At 42.8% G+C, this 16,498-nt stretch overlaps 1 protein-coding gene and 1 pseudogene across 1 annotated transcript in view; one reads left to right on the top strand and one right to left on the bottom strand.

Moving 5' to 3' along the window:
• Nucleotides 1-2,492: 2,492 nt before the first annotated feature.
• LOC118999773 (uncharacterized) lies at nucleotides 2,493-2,620 on the bottom strand (annotated as a pseudogene).
• Nucleotides 2,621-5,430: 2,810 nt separating this feature from the next.
• Nucleotides 5,431-16,498, top strand: part of ZNF346 (zinc finger protein 346) — a 32,891-nt gene continuing 21,823 nt past the window's right edge. The window contains exon 1 of the mRNA XM_037064443.1: nucleotides 5,431-5,643. Within this exon, the coding sequence (XP_036920338.1) occupies nucleotides 5,469-5,643 (175 nt within the window). The 5' untranslated portion in view covers nucleotides 5,431-5,468. The remainder of the gene's footprint in view (nucleotides 5,644-16,498) is intronic.

The raw sequence follows: 16,498 nt of genomic DNA on the forward strand, positions 1-16,498 counted from the left end.
ACTTCCCACTCTAGGTTAGTGTTCTAGGAACCCATCAGTATCAGACTGCCAGCTGGCATTGTTGTGAGAGGCTGCTTTTGTCTTCAGTGAACGTTTTTTGAAGACTCTTTCAATGTGTTTGCCCATCTCACGTTGGGTGATTTATGAGCTCACTTGCCCAAAGTGAGCGAACCGTTCAGCAGTTTTGGACCAAACCACCCTCCCTATTCACCCAATCACCCTGAGCTATTTCCAGATAAAAAGGCATCAAAGGGAAACGTTTTGCTGATGTGGAAGAGGTGAAACCAAGAAAGGTAGACGCACTAAAAGGTGCTAAAACTGATGAGTTCAAAAGCTGTTTTGAGCAGTGGAAAAACATCTCAATAGGTGTCCTGCATCAAATGCAGACTACTGTGAAGGTGACTGAAGTTTATTTTTTATTTTTTATTTTTTTTAAACAGAAACCAGAAGTTCCTTTTTATTTATTTTTTTAAATTTTATTTATTTACCTTTAGAGGGGAAGGGAAGGAGAGAGGGAGAGAAATATCAATGTATGGTTGCCTCTCATGCGTCCCCAGCTGGGAACTGGGAACTGGCCAGCAACCCAGGCATGTGCCCTGACTGGGAATTGAACCGCGATACTCTGGCTCGCAGGCCCGCGCTCAATCCACTGAGCTACACCAGCCAGGGCTAAGGTGACTGAAGTTTAAACACATGAGAATAAATACACAGTTTCTATAAATAAGTTCCAGTTTTGGGGGGGCCCTCCCTCATACAATGGAGTATTATTCAGTCTTAAGAAGGAAGTTCTGATACATGCTACAACATGAATGAACTTGAAAACATGTTAAGTGAAATAAGCCAAATACAGAAGGGTAAATATCATATGATCCTACTTCTATGAAGAACCCAGAACAGTCGAGTTTGTAAATACAGAAAGCAGAGCGGTGGCTGTGGTTATGGTGGGCTCTGGGGGGAGGGGGGACACAGAGTCAGTGGTCAAGGGGATGATGGGCAAGCTCTGGAGGCGGAGAGTGGGACGACTGCCCCACGATGTGAATGCACTGAATGCCGTTCAACCGGACACTTTAAAATGGTTAAAATAGTCAAATTTATGGTGCATATATTTTACCAGAACAAAAAAATAATGAAGGCAAAATGGGACATTTTTTGACAATCAAACACTGAGCTGATTCATCACGAGCAGACCTACCCTACAAAACAGACCATATGAAATTCTCTAGTCCGAGTGAAGACGAGCCAGATGGTAACATGGAACGGCCAAAACGAACGCACTCCTGACAGGATGGCTAAACAGGCAAACGCTGACAGTTTCAAACAGCACAAATCATGTCTCGTATGACTGAAAATATATACTGCTGCAATTTTCAACCTTTTTCATCTCATGGCACAACTAAACTAATTATTTTTTAAGATTTTTAAAATTTGGGGGGGGTGGGCTGGAATGGGAGTGGGGGGATGGAAAACTGTACTTGAACAATAATTAAATTTAAAAGTTTTTTTTAAATAAAAAAATAAAGACCCTGGCTGGCGTAGCTCAGTGGATTGAGTGCGGGCCTGTGAACCAGAGGATCACGGTTTGATTCCCAGTCAGGGCACATGCCTGGGTTGCAGGCCAGTTCCTTGCAGGCTAATTACCAGCAGGGGACGCACAAAAGGCAACCATACATTGATGTTTCTCTCCCTCTCTCCTTCCCCTCTAAAGATAAATAAACAAATAAAATTAAATTAAAAATAAATAAATAAAGATTTTTAAAATTTATTTATTCTGAGAAGAGGGGAAGGGGGGAAGAAAGGGGGGGGAGAAAAACATCAATGTGTGAGAGAAACATCGACATGGGCCTGGACCAGGAACCAGCCTGCAACCCAGGCCTGTGCCCCAACCAGAAGGAAACCGGCCACTTTGCAAGAGGGCACCCAACCAACTGAGCCACACCAGTCAGGGCCACATAAACTGATTTTTAAAATTCTATAGCACATCAAAAAAAGGGTTATATTTTTTGCCAATCTGACAAAAAATAGATATAATTTTAACTCGTTCACATCAGACAGCTGCTGCTGTTTTGCCGGTTGTCATTTTTTCATTTGGCGCTTGAACAGAAAAGAGGTCAGTGCCCCTAACTAACAGTCAGTTATTGAATGTTTTAAAAATTCTTGTGCACACTAGTTGAAAATTGCTGGTATATTGAAATAAAGTACACAACAATAGCACGGAAAGCAGAAAGTGTTAAAGTTAAACTTTTCTGAGGTTCTAGCATTGTTCAAGCAGTGGGAAAAAATACTAATTTAGAGTAGACGGTGATGAGTAAAGAATATAATTATAATCTCTAGAGTAACCACTAGAAGGATAATTAAATAATAATAAAATATTTAAATAATTAAATAGCAATCAAAACAAAAGATAAAAATGGAATTAAAAATAATTGTTCAATCCAAAGGAAGGCAAAAAAAGAGAAAATAAAGAACCAAAGAACAGATGGAACAAACAGAAACCAAATAGCAGAATGGTAAACACAATGTATCATAGTTAAATTAAATGGAAATGGACTAAACACTCTATTAGCAATAATCGTGCCTCGGATAAACCTCATTGGCTACGATACTGCCACTGCGCAAAGCTGGACTAAACACTCTAAATAAAAGATTATTAGGCTGGATTTTAAAAATCCAACTCTGGCATATGCTATTTACAAGAGACACTTTATTTTGTTGTTGTTGTTGTTGTTTTTATACAGGAGACACACTTGAAATATAAGGTTATCAACATTTTAAAAAAGAACACACGAAAAGAGGATGGCTATTGAATGCATTTGGGGAAAACAGGAGGCTCAGTTGGTACTGAGATATCAGTATTCAAATTTTTACCATTAAATAGTATTTATAAAGATTTTGGACCTCTGGTGACAGATATTCTTTAACAAAACACATTATAATTAATACTTGGGAATGGTTCCTGTTTCTTTCCCCAAATAAATATTTACCTCCATTCATGATCAAAACAAAAAAGAGGATCAAAAAATACATACCATGCAAATACAAACAAAAGAGAGATGGTGAAGCTAAATTAGCATCAGACAAAGCAGACCTTAAGGTAAGTATTGCCAAAGACAGGCAGGGCACTTCACGTCTATCTAACCTAACTGAAAATATGACTTTCCTATTATATATTTAGAAATGAGATACATGAAGCAAAAAATAACAGAACCAAGAACAGACAAATCCAAAATCATTGAGACTTGAACACACACACATATACATACCCATAATTAATAGAACAAGACAAAAGTCGGTAAGGATATAAAAGATCTGAATATATCACCAACCACATCAACATAATTGAATACAACGCTACACCCAGCAACTGCAAAATACACATTCTTTTCAAATACGAATGGAACATTCACCAAATAGTCTATATGTTGAATCATAAAACAAATCTCAAGAGATTTCAAAAGACTGACATTTAATTCTCTGAATTAAATCATGAGATTTCAAAAGATTTAATTGAATTTAATGAAATTTAATTCTCTGATCAGAATGGACCAAAATTAACAAATTAAAAATTAACAACAATAAGAAATTTAGAAAAGCCTCGCATATTTAGAAGTTAAACAACTCCCTTATACAAAGTTCACAATCAGGCAAAAGCTGATCAACAGGGTTAGAGTTCAGGACAGTGACTTCTTTTCGGTGAGAAGAGGCACAGGGGAGCACTGTGGGACTGTAGAAGTGTTCTATATCTTGACCTTGGTGGTAGACATTCAGGTATATTTTATACATAACATCGTTTCAAGGTTTGTATTTATATACTTTACACCTCAATAAAGAAGTGAATAAGAAAAAAGAGACATTAAATTTCCTATTACCTAAGAAAATATCTAGTTCACTGAAGATGCTTAATAACTATTTAATGAATTTTAAAAGGAGAAAGATCTCCTGACTGGTGTAGCGCAGTGGATTGAGTGCCGGCCTGCAAACCAAAGAATTACCAAAGGATTGCTGGTTCAATTCCCAACCAGGGCACATGCCTAGCATGTAGTGGGCCAGGTCAGATCTCCATTAGGGGGTGTTCGAGAGGTAGCCACATGTTAATATTTCTCTCCCTCTCTTTCTCCCTCCCTTGCCCTCTAAGTAAATATTTTTTTTTAAAAGAATCAACCAAGCATACATAAGTAGAACAAATGGATGCTTCTCTTTCTCTGTCTCCCCCTCCCTCCCTTCTTCTGTCTCTGTCTCTAAAAACAAATAAATAAAAAGTTAAAAATAAATAGATAAAGCAGGAAAGGACGTGAAGTGTGTGCAAGGGTGTATGGAGAGGTAAAAATTAGGTACAGTCTCCAAAGAGGAAGAGAGGCTGAGCCCTGAGGACAAATGCCCTGAGGACCAATGCCCTGACGACAGATGGGGAAAATGCATTTCAGGAGGCCAGGGTCACTAGCACAGGAAGGAAGGGGCTGGAGGCTAACAAACACAGCAGGAAACAAGGCCAGAGAGGTTAAGGGAAGTCAGATCCTGTAGGATCCTGTTGGCTAAACTCAGATCTTGGGCTACTTGAAGAGTGAGTTAGAAAGGTGTTGGAGAGTTTGAACACCAAGGTGTCATAACATGGCTTGTTTCAAGAGGATCACTGGGGCTGCTGCTGTGCTTGGGAATACCTGAAGGGCAAAGGAAGGGACCAGCGGATTCTGTAATAATAACTTTGGCGAGAGAGGGTGGCTCCAAAAGAATTACAGAATTTACATCAGAAAGGAATTCAAAGAGGTCTGGGGTGGGGATTAGCAGCTAGAACGCAAATGGTATCTATTTAATCATGGAGATGGAGTTCTGCTCTACCACTAACTTACTAGTAGTGAACTTTTTTTAAATTTTATTTATGTACTTTCAGAGAGAGAGGAAGGGAGGGAGAAAGAGAGGGAGACAAATATTGATGCAAGAGAGAAACATCACGCCTGGACGAGGGACCAAACCTGCAACACAGGCATGTGCCCTGACCGGGATTCCAACAGGCAACCTTTCGCTCTGCGGAAGACGCCCAACCAAGTAAGGCACACAGGTCAGGGTAGCAGTAAACTCTTAAATACACAACTTCAAAGTTCTGGGTCTCAATTTTCCTACCAGTGAAATAGGGGAAATATTCCCACATCACACAGCCTTCAGCGAGAACGAAATGAGAAATGTCCAAGGCTGACCGTGAGCAAAATGACAACCTAGGGCCAAAGACTGCACGAGCCCGTCCAGAAGGGAGTGGGCTACTAGGAACCTGCCACACAACTTCTTAATTTACAGAGACCACCCGGGCTCCCCAGAAGCCATCCGGCTTAAGAACCGCCAGCGCCAGCACCGCGCAACACGGTCTGCGGCTCTCAAACTCGCGAGATTTGTTAGCCAGGCAAAGTCACCCTCCCAACCACATCTCGCGAGACCAAGGTTCGAGAGCGGCTATCTGTGGGTTTGGGCTTGCGGGAAAGATGGACTATGCCGCGTTGGGCTCGGTGGAGGCCACGGACGGCGGAGGGGCTCGGCCCTACAGCAGCTCGGAGGAGCGGGAGGGCCGGGAACCGGACGGGCTGCGATTCGACCGCGAGAGGGCGTGCCGCTTGTGGGAAGCCGTGTCTGGGGCCCAACCGGTGGGGAGGGAAGAAGGTGAGTCCGGGGGGAGGGTCTCCGAGGAAGTGAGCCTCTCGCTCGCCCGTTGCGCGGGGAGTGGCGGAAGCGCGGGGCGAGAACGCTGGCCAGCCCCCGGATCTACAGTCACACCCCCTGGCTCCCGGGCCGCCCACTTGCGTGACGCACTCGGGGACTCCCGGACTCGTGCACCCCATCAGGCTCGGGCACCGCGGGCCAGTTCCTGAAAATCGAGGCCGCGGCACTCGGGGAGTCCGGACCCCGAATGCAAATGGTCAAAGGCCTCACGCTCGGGGCCGCGCGTGATTCTGCCCCGCCTCCTCACCCACCAGAGCGCAGCTCCTCCCAAGCTCATGGACCGTAATACCTCTCCATGCCTTCTGTTAGACCCACAGAACCTCCCCCGCCATATTCGTAGCTCCCTCAGCATTTCTTCCTGACTGTCCATCGTCCCAGTCTCCAGTGTGCCTTCTCTCTTGCCCCACACTTCAAGGGCTCTAAAAGGCCTTTTTATGCTTAGCCTTGCTGGCAGGACCTTGGTGGCGGAGCCCCGGCTTACCCCTGTTTCCAGTAGTCTGGTCTCTACCCCTTTCTGACGGGGCCAGGTGCCTGAGAAGCAAGCTTCCCCGCTTGCTCTGCGTTTTACCTGACAGTGGGTAAGGTAGACATAGAGAAGATGGCAAGAGCTGCCCTGACCTGACTCTGTGACCCTCTTCACAGTCCTTGGCAGAACTAGCTGCTTAACTCTACCCAAAGGTGCATTAACTGTCTGGGCTTCTGTGCTAATCCTGGCAGGTAATCTGCAGGGCCATCAGGTTTCTAATAGTTGGTTTGCATGCTGAGCAGGCTAATCTTGGAAAGTTTAATATGTTGCCTGTGAACTGATTGTCCTGGGGTAAAGTGGAATTTTTGGCTACATCCAAGGACTATATGTTTCAGTTGGGGTGGTACACAGACCTCACATACCCTGATATACAAGGTCTGTCCAGAAAAAGCCCAGCCATTGTTAATATAAGGACATCAGTTTGCAGGACATGGATGTAACCTTGCAAGGAGAGTGAATTGGAATGTGCATGTGTGAACAATGATGACTTCACTGTACTAGTCAGTAGGGGGCGACAGACCCTTTGGGTGAGCATGTGGACTGTGTGGATATCGCATTCAAAATGAGTACAGCAACCATGCTGCATCAAATTTTGCATTAAGCTTCAGCATTCCTTGGTGGAGACTATTGGGATGATTCAGAAGGCTGAAGCTGTGGGCAACTGGTGATTGGCAGCTTCATCAGGACGGTGCACCTACTTATGCATCACATCTCCTGCAGAGTTTTTTAGCAAAACATCAAATCACCCAGGTGACTCAGCCCCTGTACAGCCCAGATTTGGCACCCTGTGACTTCTGGTTTTTCCCAAAATTAAAATCACCTTTGAAAGGGAATGGATTTCACACCATCAGATTCAAGAAAATACAACAGGATAGCTGGTGGCAATTAAGGGAACTATGTGAGGTCCCAAGGTGCCTACATTGAAGGGGACTGCAGCTTCGTTGTCTTATGTACAATGTTGTTTTGTATCTTCTTCAATAAATGTCTCTATTTCTCATATTGCATGGCTGGATACCTTCTGGACAGACCTTGTATATATACTTCTCCAGTTTAAAAACTAGGCTAGCCTGATTCCTAAATTACTACAGATGCCCACTCTCCCTCATACTTTCAAACTTCTTTGGTGTAAAGTTGCCCCCATCTCCCCACAATTTTCCTTTCATTAATTTGACAGACATTCACTGATGCCTGCTCTATTCCCAAGACCTGTTGCATAACAGAGATGAGGAAAATACTCTTCTTGCCCTGGGGGTGGGGCTTGTAGTCTAGTCCAGGAAGCAAACACCAAAGCAGTTTTATTATAATGTAGTGGATTCAGTAAAGAGGAATGTTTAAGAGGTGGAGGTACACAAAAAGAGGAAGGTTACCTTTGTCCTCAGGGGACAAGGAACACAGCAACTGCACTGAAAAGGGAACTGTCTCTTTATGTGTGTGTGAAGGTACAGTGTCACAGCCCAGTTCATTTCCCTGGTCTTCTGCAATATTTATATGTCCCCTTTCTCCACATCTTCACCAACACTTGCTGTTTGCTGATTTATTGATGATGGTCATTCTGGCAGGTGTAAGATGATATCTCCTTGTGGTTTTAATTTACATTTCTCTGATGATCAGTGATGTTGAGCTGCTTTTCCTATGTCTATTGGCCATCTGTATGTCCTCTTTGGAGTAGTGTCTATGCAGATCCTTGCCCGTTCAATAATTGGATTATTAGGTGCAGGGTGGGGGAGGTTGCTGTTAAGTTGTATGAGTTCTTTATAAATTCTGGACATTAACCCCTTACCAGTTGTATCATTGGTGAATATGTTCTCCCATTCAGTAGGTTGTCTTTTCATTTTGTTAATGGTGTTCTAGGTGGTGCAAAAACGTTTTAGTTTGATACAGTCTCTTTTGTTTATTTTTTCTTTTGTTTTTCTTGCTCAAGGAGATGTATCAGAAAAAAATATTGCTAAAAGAATGTCAGAGATTTTACTATCTATGGTTTCTTTTAGGAATTTTATGGTTTCAAGCCTTATGTTTAAGTATTTAATCCATTGTGAGTTTAGTGTTTATATGGTGTCAGTAGGTGGTCTGGTTTCTTTTTTAATATATTTTATTGATTATATCATTACAGTTGTTTTATTCACCCTTTATTCCCCTCCACCCTGCACACCCCCTCCCCCACCATTCCCCCCTTCAGTTTATGACCACGTGTCTCAAGTTCTTTAGATTCTATATTTCCCATACTATTCTTCCCCTACCCCCTATCTATTTTCTACCTACTGTCTATGCTATTTTCTGTACCTTCTCCCCTTCTCCTCCTCCCACTCCCCTGTTGCTAACCCTCCATGTGTTCTTCATTTCTATGGTTCCACTCCTGATCTAGCTGTCCTCTTAGTTTGCTTTTGTTTTAGGTGTGGTTGTTAATAACTCTGAGTTTGCTGTCCTTTCACTGTTCATATTTTTCATCTTCTTTTTCTTAGATAAGTCCCTTTAACATTTCATATAATAAGGGCTTGGTGATGATGAACTCCTTTAACTTGACCTTATCTGAGAAGCACTTTATCTGCTCTTCCATTCTAAATGAAAGCTTTGCTGAATAGAGCAATCTTGGATGTAGGTCTTTGGATTTCATGACTTGGAATACTTCTTTCCAGCCCCTTCCTGACTGTAAGGTCTCTTTTGAGAAATCAGCTGACAGTCTGATGGGCACTCCTTTGCAGGTGACTGTCCCCTTATCTCTTGCTGCTTCTAGGATTCTCTCCTTCATTTTAGTCTTGGCTAATGTAATTATGATGTGCCTTGGTGTGTTCCTTCTTGGGTCCAACTTCTTTGGGACTCTCTGAGCTTCCTGGATTTCCTGGAAGTCTATTTCCTTTGCCAGACCGGGGAAGTTCTTTATTATTTGTTCAGATAAGTTTTCCACTTGTGGCTGTTTCTTTTCCCCTTCTGGTACCCCTATATTTCGGATGTTGGAATGTTTAAAGGTGTCCTGGAGGTTCCTAAGCCTCTCCTCATTTTTTTTTGAATTCTCACTTCTTCATTCTTTTCTGGTTGGATATTTCGTTCTTCCTTCTGGTCCACTCCATTGATTTGAGTCCCAGTTTCCTTTCCATCACTATTGGTTTCCTGTGCATTTCCCTTCATTTCAATTAGTTTAGCCTTCATATGTTCCTCTAATTTGTGACCAGTGACCTCTATAATCAACCAGTTCTGTGAGCATCCTGATGACCAGTGTTTTGAACTGTGCATATGAGAGGCTGGCTATTTCCTGGTCGCTTAGAGTTATCAGCTCTGGGGCTTTGAGTTCTTCTTGAGCCATATTTTGGACTGTTCGTGCCTGTTACGTATGAGAAGTGGAGCCCTAGGTGTTCACCAGGGCGTGGCAACTCAGTGACTGGGTTGTGATGCTGTATGTGGGGGTGGGGCCAGAGAGGAGCTACGGTGGTCCCCTCTGCTGCTTCCTGGTGCTAGGGCCTGCATGGTCTGTCTCACTGCTCACTCCTTCCCGGGTTTATCTGCACTCGAATATGTGACTGTGGTCGGCCTGCCCTGCACCCTCACTGAGTCCACGCTGCTGCTCCTCCGGCTGCGGGATCTTTCCTGCCCCACCCTGCTCCGCTGCTGGCTTCGCCCCTCTTACCAGTTGGTTGAATGGTTCATTGTTGTCGGACTTCCGTATAGTTCAATTTTGTGTTCTTTGTCTGCGTCTTTGTTTACTAAACCTTTGTTGTATTCAAACTTGGTTGTGGGAGAAGGCACAGTGTTTCCACCTACGCCTCCATCTTGGCGGAAGTCCTTTTTTTCTTTCTTTTTTTGCATGTATCTGTACAACTTTTCCAACACCATTTATTGCATAAACTGTCTTTACTCCATTGTATGTTCTTGCCTTCTTTGGAAAGTATTAATTGACCATATAAGTGTAGGTTGGTTTTTGAGCTCTCTATTCTGTTCCACTGATCTGTGGCTGTTTTTACTCCAGTACCATGCTGTTTTAATTACTATAGCCTTGTATTATGGTTTGATGTCAAGTAATGTGATGCCTCCAATCTTGTTTTTCTTTCTCAAGATTGCTGTAGCTATTAGGAGTCTTTTGTGGTTCCATGTAAATTTTTTGATTATTTGTTCTAGTTCTGTGAAATACGCCATTGGCATTTTGATAGGGATTGGGTTGAATCTGTAGATTGCTTGGGATAGTGTAGACACTTTAATGATGCTAATTCTTCCCATTTGTGGGCATGATATATGCTCCTAGTTATTTGTATGTTCTTCCATTTCTTTCTTCAGTATCTTATAATTTATTTTACAGCAGTACTCCTCAAACTTTATTGTGCAAATAAACTCCTCAGCCTGTAGGAGGAGGTGATTTCAGCTGAGATAGGAAGGACGGGCCACTGAGAAATCCAAGGTCAGGCTCCTGGCACACATCAGGAAGCTCCTGCAACTAGAGCACAAGGCAGAAAGGCTGCCAGATCAGTTTCAGGGAGCCAGTGCAAGAGGGCTGTGGTCAGAGACCGATTTCAGTCTAAGTCCAGGGTCAGCGTGGAGGGCATGGATGAAAAAGGCCTTCTATGGACAGTAACCTCACAGGGTGATCATAAATTGTCAACTAGGCAGGTCGTGGTGGGTAGTCACTCCCCAGACATATAACTTCTTTGGTTAAAGGTTTATCTGCCTTGGGCAAGCCCTGCCCATCATTTCATGCATCTAGATGAACACATCTTTGAAATGCCTCATTTCAGGCCCTTCCTTCTAATATGTGACTGTCCTTTTCAGACCAGACCCTTCCTTCTAAAGCAAGATCACTCTCAAGAGAGCAGAGAATCTTAACTATCCTGAATCCAATCCAGACCTTGCCTCCTCCCACCTTCATGAAATCTTCCTTAGGTTCTCTCCTTAATTCCAAATGCATAATAGAAGCTGCAAACTATCCTTGTCTTGGAAACATTTATCTCGGTTCGTTGAAATACTGCTTTCAGGTCTATCCTCTGTTTGGCTCAAATCAATGTTTATAAAAATTCTCTACTGATTTGGCCCTGGCTGGTGTGGCTCAGTGGACTGAGTGCTAGCCCCACAAACTGAAAGGCTGCCGGTTCAATTCCCAGTCAGGACACACACCCGGGTTGTGGGTCAGGTGCCCATTTGTGGTCATGCCTGAGGGCAACCTATTGGTGTATCTCTCACACATCCATGTTTCACTCCCTCTCTTTCTTCCTTTCCCTTTCTCTAAAAATAAATAAATAAAAATTTTTTCTTTAGATTTGGACATTCTTAGTGGATAAGGGTTTAAGTAGGAAAGTGATTGGTCTGGTATTTGCCTTATGATCATTCTGGTTGCTGTGTGGGACACGAAACCTCTCACCTCAAAGTTGGTGCAGGGAGCCCGTGGCCATGGGGGGCGCTCAGGAGTTAGGTCCCATACCCCTCAAGTAGTGTGGATTTACTTGGGGGTCAGGAATGACCACATGAGTAAGGAGCCACCAGGGCAGAGTTTTTATGCTGCTTAGAGGAGCTCCTACATGCGCGCTCCAGGGACATGACTTTCTCCACCACTTTTTTACAAAGATTTTACTTATGCCACACCAGCCAGAGCCTTTCCCCCTTTCAAAGGACTTGGATGTCCATCCACATTGCTGGTTACCACGTCATCTTGTACACATCCCACACTCTGAGCCTCTATCTCCCCACCAATCAAAGAGAGTATCAGGCCAGCCCACAGGTGACACCCTGAGCCTTCACTTGAGCACTCCGGGCAGGTTAGGTGTGGACATGCCCCGGGCAGAGGCAGCGTCCAGTGGCATGCACTGGGCTGTCTTCCTGCTTGGGAAACTGAGGCACAGTGGGGAGAGGAGCGTGCGAATGTCTCAAGCCTACACGTGCTGCCCAAGCCACCTGCCACTGGCCTCTGCAGAAGCCAAGGCCCAGCACTGCCAGGGACCAGGTGGAGCCTGAGACTGGGAGCAGGTCTGGGACTCACAGAGAGTGGACTAGCATGCAGGATGCACCTCAGGTGTCCCCAGCCCCAGCAGAAATGAGCAACTGGACCATGCCGCTGGGCATGGACCTGGCCCCCTCCCCAGACCACCCCTTATTTTTTGGTTGCAATTGTAAGTGGGATTTTTTTTCTTCATTTCCCTTTCAGGTAGGTCATTATTTATGTATAAAATGCGACTGATTTCTGCATATTTATTTGTGTCCTACTACTTTGCTGAATGCATTTATCAGTTTAGTAGTTTTTAGTGGAATCTTTAGTGTTCTTTATATGTAGTATCATGTCATCTGCAAATAATGACAGTTTTACTTTTTCATTTCCAATTTATGCCTTTTATTTCTTTCTGTCTGATTGCTGTGGCTAGAACTTCCAGTACTATGTTGAATAAGAGTGGCGAAAGCAGACATCCTGTCTTCTTCCTCATTTTAAGGGAAATGCTTTTAGTTTTTCCCTGTTGAGTGTGGTGTTAGCTGTGTGTTTGTCATATATGGCCATTATGTTGGGGTCTGTAACCTCTAGTCCCACTTTGCTGAGAGTTTTGTTATAAATGGGTGCTTGATTTTTTGAAATTTGTTATAAATGGGTGCTTGATTTTGTGCTTGATTTTTCTGCATTTATTGATGATTGTATGGTTTTTTTAACCTTCATTTGTTTATGTGGGATACCATGTTAATCACTTTGTGTATATTGTACCAACCTTGCATGCAAGGAATAAATTCCATTTTATTATGGTGTGTGGTCGTTTTAATGTGTTGCTGAATTGAGTTTGCTAATACTTGGTTGAGGATTTTTGCATCTATGTTCATCAGGAATATTGGCCTAAATTTTTCTTCTTTTGAATAGCTGGTTTTGGAATTAGGATCATGCTGACCTTGTAAAATGAGCGTGGGAGTCTTCCCTCCTCTGGACTCTTTTGAAATAATTTGAGAAGGACAGATGTAATTTTTTCTTTGAGTGTTTGGTAAAAATCACTTGTGAAGCCATCTGGTTCAGGACTTTTGTTTGTTGAGGATATTATTATTATTATTATTATTGCTTCAATTTTTTAAAATGTAATTGGTCTATTTAGATTTTCCCTTCTTGATTTAGTTTTGGAAGATTGTATGTTTCTAGGCATTTATTGATTTCTTCCAGATTGTCCATTTTGTTGGCATATGTGTTTGTATTATTTTCTCAAAATCCTTTGTATTGTGCGGTATCAGTTGTTACTTCTCTCTTTTTTAAGATTTTTCCATTTATTTATTTTTAGAGAGAGGGAAGGGAGGGAGAAAGAGAGGGAGTGAAACATCAGTGTGCAAGAGAAACATCAATTGGTTGCCTCTTGCACACCCCCAACTGGGGACCTGGCCCACCACCCAGGCCTGTGCCCTGACTGGGAACTGAGCAGGCTGCCTTTCAGTTTGCAGGCCGGCACTCAGTCCACTGAGAAGCTCCAGCCAGGGTGGTTGTTAATTCTCTTTCATTTCTAATTTGACTTATTTGGGTCCTCTCTATTTTTTTCTTCATGAGTCTGGCTAAAGATTTAGCAATCTTGTTTATCTTTTCAAAGAACCAACTCTTGGTTTCATCCATTTGGGGGGTTTGGGGGGTTTTTTTTTAGATTCTAAAAAATCAGAGCTTGTCTTTTTTCACTTATTTCTGCTTGATCTTTATTGTTTCCCTCTTTCTATTCACTTTGGGCTTTGTTTGTTCTTTTTCTAGTTCTTTTAGGTGTAAAGTTAGATTGCTTATTTGAGATGTTTCTTGATTCTTGAGGTAGGCCTGTAATGCTATGAATTTCCCTGAAGCACTGTAGGAGAAAAATGGAGAAATAACAAGAGACCCCAAGAGATAAAACAGGGCCAGTCAATAGTCCTGCTTTTTTTTTAAAGATTTTATTTATTTATCTTTTAGAGGGGAAGGGAAGGAGAGGAGAGAAATATCAATGTATGGTTGCCTCTCATGAGTCCCCTGCTGGGAACTGGCCTGCAACCCAGGCATGTGCCCTGACTGGGAATTGAACCACGATCATGTGGTTCCCAGGCCCTCGCTCAATCCACTGAGCCACACCAGCCAGGGCAGTCCTTCTGCTTAAAAGCATAGATAAGTTTTAGATCTAGTGAAATAAAAGGAGTTACATCAAAATTGTCTACCAAGAACCTCCCTCCAGGGCATCTGGACCACTCATTGGTCCAGAGCAGACGTGTTTCCGGTCCCCTCAGTGGTCTGGACTCTGCCCAGCCTCAGGCTATCAGGGCCAGGGTGGGACTCATGCCCTGGGCCAGGTTTTACTCCCACCCCCAAAGGCCAGGCTTTGTTCTTGACACCCGAGGATTAAGTACAAGGTAGTACCATGGGTTCCTACAGTGGAGCTTGTGTAATATGTTAGGTGATTTCAGATATTTCAAAGTCAGAGTGAGAATAGTGAGAAAAGCCCTGACTAGTGTGGCTTAGTGGGTTGGGTGTCCCACAGACTGAAAGGTCAACAGTTCAGTTCCAGGTCAGGGCAATGCCTGGGTTGCAGGCCAGGTCCATATCTGGGGGCATGTAAGAGGCAACTGATTGATGTTTCTCTTACATATTGATGTTTCTCTCCCTTTCTTTCTCCCTACCTTCCCCTCTCCCTAAAAGTAAATAAATAAAATCTTTAACAAAAAAGAATAGTGAAAGCCCTGGCTGGTGTGGCTCAGTGGATTGAGCGCAGGCCTGTGGACTGGAGGGTTGCGGTTCGATTCCCCGTCAGGGCACGTGCCTGGGTTGCGGGCCAGTTCCCAGCAGGGGACACTCTCGAGGCAACCATACATTGATGTTTCTCTCCCTCTCTCCTTCCCCTCTAAAGATAAATAAATAAAATCTTTAAAAAAATAAAAAAATGTTTAAAAAAAAGAATAGTGAGAAAAGTTTTAAGTTACTCAGTTTTAGATTAAGAAATATTATCATAGGTGCAGTATAGGAAATAATTAATTTGCTCAGAACCATGGGGCCCAGAAGATAATTTGACAGTAACATTGAAAATGAGCACAGACTAGACGAGGCGCTATGCTGAGTGATTTATATGGAAAACTGTAGGAGAAACCTTTCCTTGAGATGCATGTTATCAGCCCTCCCATTCTATACCAGAAAAACAAACAAAAAATACTACGGGATGGAGATTAAGTAATTTCCACAAAATCACAGAGCTAGTAAGTAAAAGAAGCAGGATTTGAACCCAGGTCAGGATGCCCAGGGAGCCCAAGTTCATAACCATTGTTTCCACTATGAACATTTAGCTGGTATTAGATAATAGTTTGTTCTTACTATGTAAGGGTAGGGCTAATTTACCTTTCCTCGTTGGCACCGTCTTCTAACTGATACTTATCCTCCAAAATTTCTTTTCACATCTTCTGATTCATTTAAAAGAAAACCCATTTTTAATTTTAATGTCTCCATAATAAACAGAAACTCACATTCCATATAAAAAGAATGTTCTAGTCCTTTAATAATTAAACCCCAATACAATTTTCTAACCAATTCTGTGTGTACTACTATACCAACGTAAATTTAAGTAATAAGAAAATGTGCCATGGCTGGTATGGCTCAGTGGATGCTGTTTGGATTCCCAGTCAGGGCACATGCCTGGGTTGTGGGCCAGGTCCCCAGTTACGGGTGCTTGACAGGCAACCACACATTGATGTTTCTCTCCCTCTCTAAATAAATAAATAAACAAACAAACAAAAAGAAAATGTTATTGGCCTTGGCTGGATAGCTCAGTTGGTTAAAGCATCATCCTGATACACCAAGGTTGCGTGTTCAGTCCCTGGTCAGGGCACATACAAGAAGCAACCAATGAATGCATAAGTAAGTGGAACAACAAATCAGTGTTTCTTTCTCTGTCTCTCTCCCTTCCTCTCTCTCTCTAAAATCATCTTTTAAAAATCTTTTAGAATAAAAAGAAAAACTCTATTTATCTTTTAGTGGAGCAAATTTGAAGGTTGCTCTTTTTTTGTTTTTATCTTTATTGTATTTTTCCATTACCATTTAGTCCCCTTATACCTCCCTCCCCCCATCAGTCACCATACTGTTGTCCATGTCCATGAGTCCTTTTTCCTTTCTGCTCAATTCTTCCACCCCACCAGCTGTCATCCTGCTCTCCATTTATGAGCCTGTCCCCATTCCTTGTTAGTTCAGTCTGTTCATTAGATTCCACATATGTGTTAAGTCATACGGTTTTTGTCTTTCTCTGACTGGCTTATTTCACTTAGCATAATATTCTCCAGGTCCATCTATATTGTTGCAAAGGGTAAAAGTTTCTTCTTTTTTATGCCCAAGTAGTATTCCATTGT

Source organism: Sturnira hondurensis, unplaced genomic scaffold, assembly GCF_014824575.4.
Source record: "Sturnira hondurensis isolate 20B ecotype Veracruz unplaced genomic scaffold, ASM1482457v3 Scaffold0015262, whole genome shotgun sequence".
Taxonomy (NCBI): Eukaryota; Metazoa; Chordata; class Mammalia; order Chiroptera; family Phyllostomidae; genus Sturnira; species Sturnira hondurensis.